We start from the raw sequence: 14657 nt of genomic DNA on the forward strand, positions 1-14657 counted from the left end.
TCCCTGAGCCAGCCTGTCCTGGCAGCAAGACACAAGGTGGGCTTAAGCACCTGAGCCCTCCTCTTGCTGCGCAGCGTGTTCCCAGCCAGTGCTCGAGTCCTCTTCTGCAAGGAGCAGCTAAAGCGCTTTTCCCTCCTCTCTCCTGCCTAAAATCTGAGGGTAGCTGGGATGCAGAAGAGCAGGCAGGCTCTCCTGCCTGCCATTTGCTGGCAGCGGTACCAGGCCTACTGGATTAGTTGCTGGCCCAGGCTCTAATCCAGCATTTCCCCCCAGCACGACCCAGAACTCTCGGTGAGGGGCTGTTGTGCGCGCAGGAGCGGCACCGATTCTCAGGCTGGGGTTTGGGGTGGTTTGTCCCAGTGTAACCTGCCAGGGACCGGCAGTACAAAACCCTGCGGCCACAGGCCTCAGTCTGGCTCCGCTGAAGATCCATCCCTGCCAGACCAGGAAGCACAAGAGCCCTCCATGGGGCAGAGACAAGCTCATCTCCACTGCCTTTACCTCCTCTAGCTCTGACCAGCTACCGTTGCATTTAAAACATCCCTCCAGGCTGTTAGCTGTGCTCGTGTGGCTATTTTTGAAAAGCACCTTCAGATTCCTGTCTCCAAGGGCCCTAAGAGGAACAAAAGACAGTCTCTACTTTTATTATTACAGTTTAATACAGTCTTTGATACAGAAGAAGCAGCAGGAGCCAACATGCAAAGCAACTAAAGTCATCGGGGGGCTCAAGAAAGATCACCAACAGCTCACTGCGTGCAAGTAACCGCTCTTTCACAACAGCGGCATCTCTGGGAGCCCGTTTCCCTACGTGCTGCTGCTCGATCGTGCCCCGCAGCGGGACGAGTTCATCACAGATACCAAACCAACACACAGGAGCTGGGAGGGGGACACTGGTCTGTGATTTTGTCTTTTGATGAGTCAAGGCCGTTACCTGACCAGAGCCTAGCATGCTTTGAAATCAAGAGGCCGCCTTAAATCTTGTCTCTGCTGACAGTCCGCAGAGAAGAGGGATCCTTCAGGGAGAGGTGATGGCTTTGATAGCAAGTCAAGAGATGGAGCTCAAATAATTGGCTGCGGTTTACCTGTTTCACAGAGCTGGGACCTCTTGGAGAAGTCTTTTCACTGCATTTGATGGGTGTTTGGGCTAAAGATTTCCAACAGCATAAGAGAAATCTTTGCAAACGAGTAGAAATGGAAGTCCTCGTGAAGAAAGAGGCGTCAGGCCTGGCCGGCGGAACAAAACCCCACCCAACTCCCTCACAGCAGTTCATCTGCAGAGACGTTATGTCCTCCTGCACCTCTTCCTTTGGCAGGCCTCTGCATCTGAGCCACAGGAGCTGTCTGAGTCGCTTCCCGAGGAGGAGGAGGAAGGCTTCGACATGCTATAGTTCATGCTCAAGACCCACCCCAGTTTGTTGTGTAGCACCTGCTTGAGTCCCGGTGGCAATGGCAGCACCTCCAGCGTGTTCACATAGTCGGGCAGGAGCTGGCGCAGGCGGTAACAGCAGAGATACTGGAGGGACGTGCAGCTGGCGCAGGAGCGGATCACCTTCATGCTGCTCTTGGCCGCCGTCGAGCACACCATGGGGTAAAACTTCTTGTTCTGCAGCTTCGTAGCTGCAACCCCTGCCGGGGGACAGCAGCAGGGAGGTGACACGTTAGTTTTGACGAGGGGATCTCACTCCTCCCAGCCACCCCAAACCTATTAACTACAGAGCTGTTGGAAAACGCTTGGAAAACGGCCCTTTGTAATCCCAATCTATTAAACAACAAACGTAACCTTCCTCCCGCTCGCTTCACACCTTGGTCTTCTACTTTGCCAGCGTTTTCTCCTGCCGCAGGCAGACTCTGAGCTCAGCCAAAGCTGCGCTGCTCCCCCCTGCCAGTCCCCCTGCCCGCAGGCCGTGCCAGCTGCCCTGGCTCTTACCTATGCACTTGCGGTTTTTGAAGAACGTGAGCGTCCCGTGCCACGTGTCCAAGTGCACCCCGATGATGGAGCCTTGGCCAAACCTCGAAGAGAAGTTTGTTTTGTCTCCCTTGTGATGCAGTAGTCCTTAAAAACAAACAAAGAAAAAGGCATTCAGTGGAAAGTCTGCACGCCACGAGTTCATCCCAACTCCTGCATCGCGAGTTCCCACTGGTACAGCCTCGCTCAGGGCCAGATCCCTGCCCAGCTGCCTGATCCCTGCCCTCCTGCCTCAGAGCAGACAATGAAAAGGGAAAAGTTGAGGTTTTTCGCAGGCAGCGGCACCGAAACCCCTGATTAGTGACGTGCAGCCGGCAGTCCAGGTGCCCTGGAGGGGTCTGCAAAACGCAGGCAAGGCCAGACACTCCAGGCAGCCGCTCCGGTTGTCGTTAACAACGGGACTCACAGGTCTGGTGGCCTTCTTGGCCTCAATCCCATTCAGATCGTTTAATTCTCAACCCCTCAGGACAACACTTGTGCCTGCTGCTGCCCTTCCAGCCATCCTGCCACTGCCCTGCCTGCATTACCAGTGTAGGAGAGTCCCCAGCTGTCCTCGTCCTTGCCCAACAGGCTGCAGAAGGTGTGGCGGTACTTGTCCAGATTCACATCCGACGTCCCGATTCCCACCATCTGGGAGGAAAGGCCAGGAAGAACACAAGCTTAGTGTCTTTTCAAGCAACAAAACACAACTGAGACTCTACCTCCAGCTGTCCTCTCTTTTCTTGGCACAGTCCAAAACACCCAGAGGTTTTGGCGAAGCCAAGTCAGAGGTTTCATGCCGGAGTTGAAGGCTCTCAGCTCCAATTTCTTTAGCAAGTGAGGAGGCCCAGCTGAACTGCTGAAGTAGCTTGCTGTCCTCTTCATACAATCCCAGACTGGTTTGGGTTGGAAGGGACCTCGCAGCCCATCCAGTTCCACCCTCCACTAGCCCAGGTTGCCCAAAGCCCCATCCAACCTGGCCTTGAACACTGCCAGGGAGCCAGGGGCAGCCACAGCTTCTCTGGGCACCCTGGGCCAGGGCCTCAGCACCCTCACAGGGAAGAATTTCTGCCTCACATCTCATCTCCATCTCCCCTCCTGCAGCTTCAGGCCATTCCCCTTGGCCTGTCACTCCCTGCCCTTGTCACCAGCCCCTCTCCAGCTTTCCTGGAGCCCCTGCAGGGACTGGAAGGGGCTCTAAGGTCTCCCCAGAGCCTTCTCTTCTCCAGGCTGAACAAGCCCAACTCTCTCAGCCTGTCTCCATAGCAGAGGTGCTCCAGCCCTCAGATCATCTCCATGGCCTCCTCTGGACTCTCTCCAACAGCTCCAGGTCCTTCTTGTGCTGGGGACCCCCGAGCTGGACGCAGCACTGCAGGGGGGTCTCACCAGAGCGGAGCAGAGGGGCAGAATCCCCTCCCTCGCCCTGCTGGTCACGCTGCTGGGGATACAGCCCAGGACACCGTTGGCTTTCTGGGCTGCCAGCGCATGTTGCCGGGTCACCTCCAGCTTTTCATCCCCCAGTACCCCCAAGTCCTTCTCCTCAGGCCTGCTCTCAATCCCTGCGTGCCCCAGCCTGTGCTGATACTGGGGATTGCCCTGACCCATGTGCAGGACCTTGCACTTGGCCTTGTTGAACCTCACGAGGTTCCCATGGGCCCACTTCTTGAGCTTGTCCACCCTCTGGATGGCATCCCATCCCTCAGGTGTGTCAACCACACCACACAGCTCAGTGTCATCAGCAAACTTGCTGAGGGTGCACTCGATCCCACCGTCCATGTTGCTGACAAAGATGTTAAACAGCGCTGGCCCCAGTACTGACCCCTGAGTAACGCCACTCATCACTGGTCTGCACTTGGACATCGAGCCATTGACTTCAACTCTTTGAGCCAATTCCTTGTCCACCAAGTGGTCCACCCGTCAAATCCGTGTCTCTCCAATGCAGAGACAAGGGTGTCGTGCAGGACAGCGTCAAATGCTTTGCACAAGTCCAGGTAGGTGACATCAGTCATTCTTCCCTTATCCACCAATGCTGTAACCCTGTTGTAGGCCACCAAATTTGTCAGGGACAATTTGCCCTTAGTGAAGGCACGCTGGCTGTCACCAATCACCTCCTTACTTTCCATGTGCCGGAGCACAGTTTCCAGGAGGATCTGCTCCAGGATCTTGCTGGGCACAGAGGTGAGACTGACCGGCCTGTAGTTCCCTGGCTCTTCCTTTTTTCCCTTCTTAAAAATGGGCACGATGTTTCCCCTTTTCCAGTCAATGGGAACTTCACTGGACTGCCACAACTTCTCAAATACAATGGAGAGTGGCTTCGCAACTTTATCCGCCAGTTCCCTCAGGACCTGCGGATGCTTCTCATCAGGTCCCATGGACTTGTGCACCTCCAGGTTCCTTGGATGGTCTCGAACCTGATCTTCTCCTACAGTGGGTGGTTCTTCATTCTCCCAGTCCCTGTTCAAAGAACCCTGTGTGCCCGTAAGCGACCCTGCCCCACGTACCATGTCTGTGCCATAGACCGGGGACGTCATCTTGATCTCCCAGAAGTGCTGCCCGTCCGCCAGCTCTTTGTTCCCACGGATGGCGGCAGTGCCGCAGCTGTACTCCATGTGGAAGTTCACCTTGCGGTTGTCACAGGTCAGCAGGGTGGCCGTCGACTTATTCAGGTCATCCCACACCCAGTCGAAATCTGTTGGGGAAGCAGAGCGGGCACAAGGATGGGGAAAGGCCCTCAGGGAGCCATCCCCACGCACGTTTGTTTTGAGGGCCTGTTGCGGGTTTTGTTTGGGGTTTTTTTTACCCTTTAGGAGGGTAAATCCTAAGCTGTGCACACTGGAGAGTTGTTTGAGGCCTGAGCTATTCTGCAGCGTCCCACCGGGGATGGTTCAGCGCTCTGAACCCGAAGCTGTCAGCATTAACCAGTTCCCATCACGAGCAGACCCAGGCGGAACCTCCCTTCTTCCTACGCTTGTGGTAGGCTCAAGGAGTAGCTCTGCTACACCACAGGCGTTCTCGGCCAGCCCAAGCCCACCCTCTGCCTGCCTCTCCTCTCTGCTCTGAGCACACCCTGCCACGCGGCCGGGCGTAACCACAGGGGCCGGTTGCACTGGTGGCCTCAGCTGGATCTGAAAGCAGGTGCCCAGAGGTGAACTCTGATGCATTACCAAGTTCAACACTTAGCCCTTGAAACATCACAGGAGGCACATGCTTGTAATCTTCCTACAAGTCTACGTGGCCTTGAGATGTAAACAAAGGAGCACCGCAATGCCGGGACAGAGATGAGGGCCTCCGTGGAAAGCAAAGGATCCGTGCAGGGACCCCTCGAACGCCAGCTCAAACCCCAAAGGACTAAGACGGGCTGTTGGGGAGCCCCCTCCTTACACTCATCCTCCTCGCCACACTGGCAGTCCTTGACGCGGTGGAGGGCGTGCAGGCTGGAGCAGTATGGCGCTTCACTCTGGTTCTCACAGTTGCAGTAGGACTCTCCGGTCACGGGGATGGCACTCGGGATGGAAGGCGAGAGGGAAGAAAACTCTGGCTCTGAATCTGAGTCGCTGTGCTGCCAGGGAGAGGGGAGGAACAGTCACTGCTGAACGCCCCCAGGCTCAGCACTGGGCTGGCAGAGGTCTGCAAGGTCTGGCACGATGCAGAGCCATGCAGGGACGTCCCCGGGCTCACGGCGGTGGCATCATGCCCCGGCCTGGCCCGTCGCGCAGGGAGGCGAGGGGCCATGCCAGCTGAATTACCCTGCTTTGGGACCTGGCTAGCATCTGCCTGCGCTGCAGAGATCGCTCAGCACCGGGCACTCCACGATGTTCTTTGTGCCTTCCAGGGGTGAGGAGCTGTCACAGCAGGCAAGCAGCGTGACAGCCCCAGTCCTTAACACGTGTATTTTTAAGCAATCTCCGTGCTAAAGCTACAGTATTTAATGGGCAGGTTACAGCTGGCTGGAGACCCCGGCCGAGGCATCACAAAACCAGAGCACGCTGTTGAAAACCACCGCTCGAGAGCCTGGGAGCTTACGGAGGAGAGAGGGAGGCAAGTAAGAGGAGGAGGAAAAGGGACAGGAGGCCAGGCAAGGGAGAGGGCAGAACAAAGGGGAACCAGTAAAGCGGTATGGCTGCAGCTCCTCATGCCAGCGCTGCAGCCAGGCCCGCAGGGAACCTACGGAAGGATTAAAAGGATTTTGTTTACTTTCATGCATGAACACAAAAACTTGATTTACTGCTCCCCAGTGCCAACAGACTAAAGTGTCCCTGCACTGGACACCGTAAGAGTCAAAGCCTTGTCTCGCTCTGTTTGTTACCGGAGGGTTGATGTTGCCTAATGGTGTCTCTTACCACAGATTGTAGAGAGTTACTCTGGGTTTACAAGCTGGTCAGGCGTACCTGCTTGTTATTCACCCCCGTGGCAGACTTTGTAAGCAGTATTTAAAGATAAAAATTCCTTAAACTCATGTTCTTGTAGCTGTGTAAGACAGCAGGACTTGACTCGGGCTTACTTATGTCCTGCCCACCCCTCCTCCTCCAGCCTGCATATTAAAAAGCTCAATTTCTGCCTTTCACTGGTCCTTCCTAACTACTGCTATAGAGAAATCCAGCCATTCCCATTACTGCAGAAACACAGCGCTACTCTGAATGCAGAGAAAAGGCTGATTTCCTGGGAGCACAGCGCCTGGGTTTAGACACTGTGCTCTGGCAGTGGTCTCGTGAGGCTTTAGCCCAGCTCTGAAGCTCCAGGAGCAGTTCCCTGCACCCCCACCGTTGCATGGGGAACTGAACTCACGCACTCAAGAACCAGGGAAAAGACCGAAGGCTGGCAGAGGTGACGCTAAGCCTCTCCTCGTGCTGTCTGGCTGTTTGACTGACTGCTCTTCCCATCTTCCAGCACACCTGGACTGGAGAACTGATCCAGTTTAAACACTTATTTAATCACTACTTAAAAAAAGAGTATTTTAAAAATATTGTGTGTGCTTTATATACAACACACACACATAATACACTTAAAAAAAAAGCATTTGGCTTAGTATCAATCAGCTCCCTGGCTCAGGCAGCTTGGCCTTCCCTGCCTTGGGAAGATGTTCTGGGAGCCCCACACACCCCGTCAGTGCTTGGAGGAGGCTCGTTAGCCTGTATGTTTTATTAAGTCATTTCTGATTTTGGCCAGTTCTGCCTCCTGAAGTACTAGCTGCTCGGTTACGTGGACCTTGAGTAAATGCCCGCCATGGATGGAGAGGAAAGCTGTCCCTCGTGTCATGTCAGAGCCACCCAAGTGCCAGCCTACCTGCCCGTCAGAGTCGTAGCCCCAACCACGCGTGCCGGTGGCCAAGGCGACTGCCCGGGTGTCCGCCTCGCGCCGCACCCCACTCAGGACGAAGTGCCAGGCCCTGCTGCTCCGTGTGCGTCGCGCCATGCTGTTCTGAGAGAGATAAGCTGCGGGGGGGGCAAGGGAGAGGAGGTTACACGCAGCAGCCATGTCCCGCTTCCACCCAGCGCTTGCTGGGCTCTACCCTCTGAGGCAACCTCCCCCAGGTCACCACAGCCCCCTCACCGGGAACGGATCAGCACGAACCACGTCTGCACAGACACCATCAATGGCTAAAGTAAGGCAAAACAATAACCTCTCGCGTTGCGAGCCTCTGCAAACTTCAACCTCTTTCTCCAAGCAGGGTCAACTTCTCCCCGCGCCCAGGTGCCGAGCTGCCCCCCAGAAACACTCCCAACACCCTGCGGCAGCAGCTGTCCGCTCCGCAGCGCACAGATCCAGCATCGCCTCTCCGTTGGCCTGGGGGAGCATCAGGAGTGTCAGCCACCGAGGAACGGCCTCCCTGGCGCCTGGCCACCCTCCGGCAGCTGCCTGGGCTCCAGCCACGCTGCTCGGCCACTACGGCAGCCCCTGCGCGTGTGCCCGTCTGCAGAGCAGGCTGTTTGCTCACCTCTGAGCAACTGCTGCTGAGAGAAGACTTTGCTCTCAGCATTTGGGGTGGGGGAGAGACCACTTTCTTGCTCGCTGAAGGGAAACTGGCCTTTTCACAGACCTGTCCTGACTTGCCTCAAGGAGAACAGACAGAAGTGAAGCTGCTGCTCCTCTGTCCCAACTCAAGCAGGGATGTTATTCGGAGACAGATTTCCACAGGCTCCTTCCCTGACAGACCATGCCGGCTCCCAGCCACCACGCAGGAGCATTGCACTGGATGTGACAGGGGAACCCTGATCCCCAATTTCATTTCCCTTGAAGTGCATCTTTACAGGAAAAAAACCCTCCCCACCAAGAGGCACCCACAGGGCCGTAATCCATCTCCCATCCCTTGAACCCGCTCCCTCTGCTCAGCCTCTCCAGCTACCTCCCCACCGCAGCCAGCCCCACACCAGTGCTTCCCCGATGCACACGCGAATCCTGTAAACATGCAGCGGGTGAGCCCTGTCCCGGTCCCTGCCACATGGCACCCGTCCCCGTTCCTCCTGCGCCTCAGTCCCAGACGGGCCGGCAGCTCCCGGAACGTCGGGTCAGGCCGGTGCACGGCCGGTTGTGCAGGTGCCTGCGGATGCTCTGAGGAGCTCTGGGCATCCCACCCACCGAGATCTGGGGGTTCTCACCTCTGCCAAGCACAGCCGTGTTGGGAAAGCACCTAAAACCGTGCCGGAGCCCCCCTTCTCCGGCCGGGAAGCACCCACAGCCGCACGACGCCCGCTGCAGCTCCCCGCTCCGGCCCAAGGGCTGACCCCGACGGGCAGCCGGGGAGCTCCCGCAGGGCTTCCCTCCGCCGTGAAAACGCTCCGGGCCAGCGGGCCGGGCCCTGGACGGAGTCCCCCCCCCAACCCCGGCCAGCCCCGCTCCCCACGGCAGCGCTTCCCTAGGCGCCGAGCAGCACAGACCGGGCAGAAGGGACGGACGGGAACACCCAAGGGGCCCCCGGCCTGGCCCTCAGGGGCAGGCGGCTCCGCTGGACAGCGGGCACCGGAGACACGGCCCGGCCCGGCCGTCCCACACAGCTGAGGCGCGGCCAACCCAGGCCAGGCCGCCGCGCTTGGGCCGCACCGCACAGCCCAGCCCAGGCCCAGGCCGAGGCCTCGGTTCGGCTTCGGCTTCGGCTTCGGCCTGAGCCCTCAGCCCGCGCCCCGGCCCCGGCCCACCTGCCCTACCCGGCCCGGCCCAGCCTGTCCCGGAGCGGCCCCACGGCCCGGTCCCGCCGCCGCGCTCTGACCTACTTTCCCCTCCTGGGACATAAACAATCCTCTCTCGACACCGCCTCTCAGGCGCCCATTGGCTAGACCCGCGCCGCGCCCCCTTCCTGTTGGCTGAGCAACCCGTCGCTCACAGCTAAGGAAGGAGGGTGGGGGAGGTGTCTGAGGGGAGTCCGGCGCCACTGGCTGCGCCGTGCGTCAATCCTGGGAAAGCCGCGCCATTGGGTGACCACTGTGGAGGGCCAGAGCGCGTGGAGAAGGGAAAGCACTAAGCCCATTGGCTGGCGAGGGGAAAGCAGAGGGTTGGATTGGCTGAGAAGCTCGAGGGGGCGGGTTCCCGGTGAGCGCGCGGCTCGTGATTGGGGACGACACCTGTCAGTCTTGAGGGCGGGGCTTTAACCCGGCGGAAGGCGGAAGCGGGCGGTACGGGGCAGCAGGATGGAGGAGGCGGCAGGGGGTGAGCGGCCGTAGCGGGGCCGGAACTGGCCGTAGCGGGACGTCCCGCCCGGGGTGGCTGGGCCTGGCCAGGTGCCGCCGTGGTAGGGCCCGGCTCCTGGTGACGGGAGCTCCGCGGTGCTCGGGCCGGGGCCCAGAGGTGACGGGGCCCGGTTACCGGGGGGTGGCGCTGGGCCTTGCCGGAGGCCCGGGCCTAGCGCCGTCTGGGGAGAGCGCCGAGTAACCGGGCCTGGCGCGGGGCTGCCGGTACCACCGGGCTGCTGTCCCGGCAGCACCTCGCTGCGGGGTTCCGTCTCCTTCTCCCCTCCGCCCCGGTCCCCCTTCTTCCCCCCTCCCCGTTATCGGGGCCGAGCGCCGTTACCGTCGGTGGAGGTGCGGATGAGGTCTGCCATGGTGCGTGCGGGCTCCATGCCGCCGGTGCCGGTTGTGGTGCCAGAGCGGCGCGGGGGTGGGCCGGGCCTGGTGCGGTGAGTCAGCGGCCGGTGGTGACGGGGCGCCCGGGAACGCGGGCCCGGGCGAGTGGGTGGTGTTTGCTCGGCTGTGGCCGGAGCACCCGGTCCGTCTCTCTGCTGCCCGTGCAGCCCCGGGCCGTGGAACTGGCCCCGAGTGTCCCCTTGTTCTCAGTTCTGCATTGACGGGACGTGGCGGCTGAGCCCGAAGCGGAGGCCCGAGCAGCACTGACAGCAGCGAGAAATGGCTGGAGAGGAGCGTGGGGCCACAGGGAGGTGACTGGGGTGGCATGGAGGAAGGAAACGCCAAGGGCCTGACCTCACCGACAGCCTCCGAGCCATTCCCTGAGAGGGCTCAGGGTGAACCTGGCGCAGGCACTGCATGACGAGGCCCCGTGGGCGTTTATGGCGCTGCTGCCCGATCACTGCTTAGGTCATCAGGACAAAGGCTTCGCTCCCCGCAGACTGTTTACTGCCATCGCTCTCGTTCCTTTTCTGATGGCAAAAGGGCTGTGGCATCCGCCTCTTCTTTCCCTGTCCCTTACACTTAAACCAGACTTGTTGGAGCAGTGACAGCCACTGCTGCCCTGAGCAGAGATCCATGTCTCTGCGCTGACGGTCAGGTGCTGCTGTCTTGCGTCAGGAGAGACTCTGATGTCTCGTTGCTGGACTCTGATGTCTCGTTGTTGTTCTCGTTCCTCCCAGAGAGAAGCAACCTGGCCGGAGTGCGGCACATCCTGCTGGTGCTCTCTGGGAAGGGCGGCGTGGGGAAGAGCACCATCTCCACTGAGCTGGCTCTGTCGCTGCGGCACGCTGGGAAGAAGGTGAGCGAGGGTCTGTGGGATGTTGAGCTCTGTCTTTTCCTTCCTGACTTCCAGCTGGGCTGGATTTTGCTCATCCTTTACATATACACGTTCTGTGCAGTCAACGTATAGATCCTCTGTGCGAAAATGCTGGTTTTGGTAGCGAGTGTTTTTTTTTTTTTTTTCTGCGCTTGCTTGATCCAGCACAGGTACCTGCAGTTCACTTCCCTTTCACCCAAGAGACTAAAATTACTTGAGATTTGTTGGTTTTGAAGCCAAGGCACTGCAAAATGACTTTGCTGGTTTGTGGTGTAACGCGCGCTCCCTTTGTGGAGTGAAGTGGGTGAGCTGAAGGACAGTGCTACGATGGGGAGAAAGGGGAACTGTGTGGGCATGAGACAGGCTGGATTCCCCAAGGATTTTTTTTTTTTTTTAAAGGCTCTGTGGAGCCAATGCCACTTGGATCCTGGCTGGTGTCTGGCATAAAGATCCTCCCAAAGTGCCTGGAAATACCCAGGAGATGCTCCTCGGAGGGGAGCAGACCAGCAGGGCAGTCAAACTTTAAAGCAGTTCTTTGAAACTGTGTTTCAAATCTGGCTGCTGAGCTAAAGAATCCTTCCTGTAAAGTGCTGGGAGCAGCCGAAATTCGGATGCTGCCCCTCCACACCCAGAGAAGGAGCGCGGCCGGGTGCTGCTGCTGTTCCCAGCCCTGTCTGAAGGGCTCTGCCTCATCGCCCGCAGGTGGGGATCCTGGACGTGGACCTGTGCGGCCCCACCATACCCTGCATGTTCAGGGTGCAGGACAGTGATGTGCACCAGTGCGACAGCGGCTGGGTCCCGGTCTTTGTGGACCAAGACAAGAGCATCTCGCTCATGTCCATCGGCTTCCTGCTGGAGAAGCCAGATGATGCCGTGGTGTGGAGAGGACCCAAGAAAAACGGTACAGTTGGTTTTGGCTGTTGGTAGCCACCTTCCAGTGCAAGAAACCTTCTGTGAACCCCCCTGGAGGTGGTGTTTGCTCCTGCTGAGGGGTAGGCTTTTTTGGGCAGCTCGTTCCTTGTAGCAAGACAAGGCTCCTGTCCTGCCGGAGTGGGTTCAGATCACTCGGCTGGTGCTTGCGCAGCACGTGTTGTGCTGGCAGATAGCCCTGCCATCTCTCCCTGGGTCCTTGTCACCCCGAGTGCCTCCCAACCCCTGTCCCGCCTGGCCCACAGCTCCCAGGGCACCTGTCGAAACCTGGTGGGGTGGGTTTTTTCCCCTGACCCTTTTATTTCCATAGCTTTGATCAAACAATTTGTTGCTGATGTGGCCTGGGGGGACCTGGACTTCCTCATCGTGGACACACCGCCAGGCACATCAGACGAGCACATCTCCACGGTGGAGGCCTTGCGGCCCTACAAGCTGCTTGGAGCAATCCTGGTCACTACGCCCCAGGTAGGGCAGCCGGCTGGAGCTGAACTGGAGTTCCTGGGCAGGCTTCTGCCTCCGGGCATGGTTTGGGGGGCAAAATATGCACCCCAGGGTGTGGGTGTTTGCACAGACCTGTTCATGGCTGCTGCTTCTACACTTCTGCCTCTCGTTTGCACACCTGCTCCAGACCCATGGATGCCCCTAACCTCAGCTGCTCTTCCCCGCAGGCCGTGTCCGTGGGAGATGTGAGGCGAGAGCTGACGTTCTGTAAGAAGACGGGCTTACGAGTTCTTGGCATCGTGGAGAACATGAGCGGCTTTGTCTGCCCGCACTGCTCAGTGAGTTTGGGACCGCTGGGCTATTGCAGGTTCTCATTTGTGCTGGGGTGTTGTAGGGTGCGGTGCCTTGGGGGAGAAAATCGGTAAATGCCAGGAGGATGATGCAGGGAGACGAGAAGCTGCTGGCTCTGCTTTCCTAAAGAGAGCTGGGGGAGGACAGGGCAAAGGCAGTGCCCTGAGGCTGGAAGGTGGAGGGGAGCTGACTCTTCTCACGTGCGGGCAGCGCCTGCTCTGTTGCACAGGGCTCTGGGGTTTATGACTCGCTGCTTTTGCTCTTCCTCCTTCAGGAGTGCACAAACATCTTTTCCAAAGGGGGAGGTGAGGAGCTGGCCAAACACGCTGGGGTCCCCTTCCTAGGTGAGTGGCCTCTTGGGCGGGTGTCTGTGTGGTTAGAGGTGAGATCTCCGGTGCTGTGGGAGTGCTTGAGCAGAGGGATGCAGCGTCACGGGGGCAGGCAGGCTGGGCTCTGGGTCCCTGCGAGCCCCTGCTGCCCGGTCAGAGGAGAGGTGTGCTTCTTGCTTTGCTTCTCTGCCATCCAAACCGCTCCGAGTGGGCATCTGGCCCTGCTGGGGCAGAGGTGGTGATGACCTGCAGCCTGCTCTGGCAGCTGATATCGTGGTGACAGAGTAAGCGAGCCTGAAGAAGCCATCCTGAAATGCCTCTCTGAGGAATGGGGGCTGAGGGCTGACCCCTGCCCTCCAGACTGGGGTGGGATCAGGGCAGGAGGGTCTCTCTTGTGTGGTGCAGTCTTGGACCCAGAGGGAGTGGTTGCAGGTGAGAAGTAGCTCCTGGTGAGCTCAGTGAGGGTAGCAGTTGCTGTCTTTCCTACAGCTTCTCCTGGAAATTACTCTGGCAGGGTATTTTTTTTTAATCCTGACTCCAGGCCTTTGCCTTACAATGAGCAAGCAGTCACTCTCCCTGTTCCTCCTGTCCCACAGGCTGTGTTCCCCTGGACCCCCAACTCAGCCAGAGCTTGGAGGAAGGCAGAGACTTCATCCAAGAGTTTCCCAAGAGCTCTGCCTTCCCTGCCTTGGCTCACATCGCCCAGCAGATCTTGGATGGCGCGTCACAGCGGAGCTCCTGAGGAGGCTATGGAGCTGAACTCTTGCCGGCTGAGCCCCTGGCCCGGCCGCACCACCAGCAGCCCGTGCTGGCGGGGAGGGGGGATGCAGAAGCTGTTTAAAACTATCCAGGTGGGGGGTGATGGAGGGAGGGGGGAGCACAGCATCAGCGCCGCTCACGGCGATCCAAAAAGGGAAGCGCTGCTCCATCCCCCTGGATTTGAAGAGACCTCGTGCAGCGGCAGCCCGCTGCTTGCCTTCTCAACATGGGAGTGCTCTGCCATGGTACAGTTGTCCCTAGCCCCGTGCGCCCAGCACCGTCCTCTGCAGCCAGCCGTTGTGCTTGGGGAGCTCTAGCTTGTGCCCGTGGCGTTTCGTACGCTGCAATGCTTCTGGCCATCACCCAACGCAGCTACAGTGGGAAACGCCACTGACTGTTCTTCCCTCAATGAACCCAAACGGCACCGGTCATCTGGATCGTGGCTCCAATGTGCTGCCGCCTTCTCCTGCCGCTTCCCTCGCGTGACGGATTATATGGTACTTGGTTCAGCGGCTGGTGGGTTCGTGCTGGATGCTCTGATGTGGACACGAGCCAGGCCACCTCACTCTGGTCTCAGATCGCTGGTTCCTGATGGGCTGTCGAGGGCACGGGATGTGCCTCGCGTGAGAACGATGTCTTTAGGAGATCTACCACCCGCCTGAGGTCTGCGCCTTGCCGTGCTGGAGACAAGGCCTCTTTGGTCTGCTGCGGCTTATGGCGACTCAGGAATAGTTTGAAAGGTTCCAGGCAGTAAACACTTTTCTTAAAATCCAAGTCTGGGACTTATGTTTTTCCATGGCTTCAGGCCTCATTGTAGCTGTGAGTCTTGGTGCTAAGAGCACTTCCCGTACATCTCGGTATTTCCTGCTTTTTCCCCGTTTCCTTGCTGGGGTTCAGTTAAATCTTTCCACAGCCAACCTTGCCGAAAGCTGGCCCCGCCGTTCCTTTGCGGGATGCTTTGTTGCGGCTGT

The 14657-nt window shown here is 58.7% G+C and overlaps 2 protein-coding genes across 10 annotated transcripts; one reads left to right on the plus strand and one right to left on the minus strand.

The window, feature by feature from the left end:
* Positions 1–628: 628 nt before the first annotated feature.
* SPSB3 (splA/ryanodine receptor domain and SOCS box containing 3) lies at positions 629–10662 on the minus strand. Of its 8 annotated transcripts, none has more exons than XM_054843551.1 (7): positions 9947–10662; positions 7229–7377; positions 5327–5504; positions 4447–4634; positions 2494–2596; positions 1928–2053; positions 629–1626 (listed from the first exon to the last, which is right to left on the minus strand). In XM_054843551.1, exons 1-7 carry the CDS (start codon positions 9993–9995, stop codon positions 1283–1285), a joined length of 1137 nt encoding a protein of 378 aa, XP_054699526.1. In that variant the 5' UTR covers positions 9996–10662; the 3' UTR covers positions 629–1282. The 8 variants fall into 8 exon arrangements, with proteins under 8 accessions (XP_054699526.1, XP_054699533.1, XP_054699531.1 ...); XM_054843558.1 differs by lacking the exon at positions 9947–10662 and adding an exon at positions 9154–9216; XM_054843556.1 differs by lacking the exon at positions 9947–10662 and adding an exon at positions 9088–9169.
* On the plus strand, positions 9513–14455 carry NUBP2 (NUBP iron-sulfur cluster assembly factor 2, cytosolic). Of its 2 annotated transcripts, XM_054843568.1 has the most exons (7): positions 9513–9586; positions 10740–10858; positions 11579–11777; positions 12117–12271; positions 12475–12585; positions 12873–12942; positions 13524–14455. In XM_054843568.1, the coding sequence occupies exons 1-7, from the start codon at positions 9568–9570 to the stop codon at positions 13667–13669; spliced, it is 819 nt and encodes a 272-aa protein (XP_054699543.1). In that variant the 5' UTR covers positions 9513–9567; the 3' UTR covers positions 13670–14455. The 2 variants fall into 2 exon arrangements, with proteins under 2 accessions (XP_054699543.1, XP_054699542.1); XM_054843567.1 differs by lacking the exon at positions 12873–12942 and having other exon boundaries at positions 9541–9586.
* Positions 14456–14657: the final 202 nt, after the last annotated feature.

Source organism: Grus americana, chromosome 15 (genome assembly GCF_028858705.1).
Source record: "Grus americana isolate bGruAme1 chromosome 15, bGruAme1.mat, whole genome shotgun sequence".
NCBI classification, from domain to species: domain Eukaryota; kingdom Metazoa; phylum Chordata; class Aves; order Gruiformes; family Gruidae; genus Grus; species Grus americana.

What these genes read in the sequence shown, in the direction of transcription:
- NUBP2 (XM_054843567.1), top strand. An exon ending in TGCGGCACGCTGGGAAGAAG is followed by an intron (nt 10,859 to 11,578) that starts GTGAGCGAGGGT and finishes CATCGCCCGCAG; the next exon opens with GTGGGGATCCTGGACGTGGA. An exon ending in GAGAGGACCCAAGAAAAACG is followed by an intron (nt 11,778 to 12,116) that starts GTACAGTTGGTT and finishes TTATTTCCATAG; the next exon opens with CTTTGATCAAACAATTTGTT.
- SPSB3 (XM_054843551.1), bottom strand. Translation starts at nt 9,995, where the DNA reads ATGGAGCCCGCACGCACCATGGCAGACCTCATCCGCACCTCCACCGAC. An exon ending in GTGTGGCGAGGAGGATGAGT is followed by an intron (nt 4,635 to 5,326) that starts GTAAGGAGGGGG and finishes CTTCCCCAACAG; the next exon opens with ATTTCGACTGGGTGTGGGAT. An exon ending in CGGTCTATGGCACAGACATG is followed by an intron (nt 2,597 to 4,446) that starts GTACGTGGGGCA and finishes CTTTCCTCCCAG; the next exon opens with ATGGTGGGAATCGGGACGTC.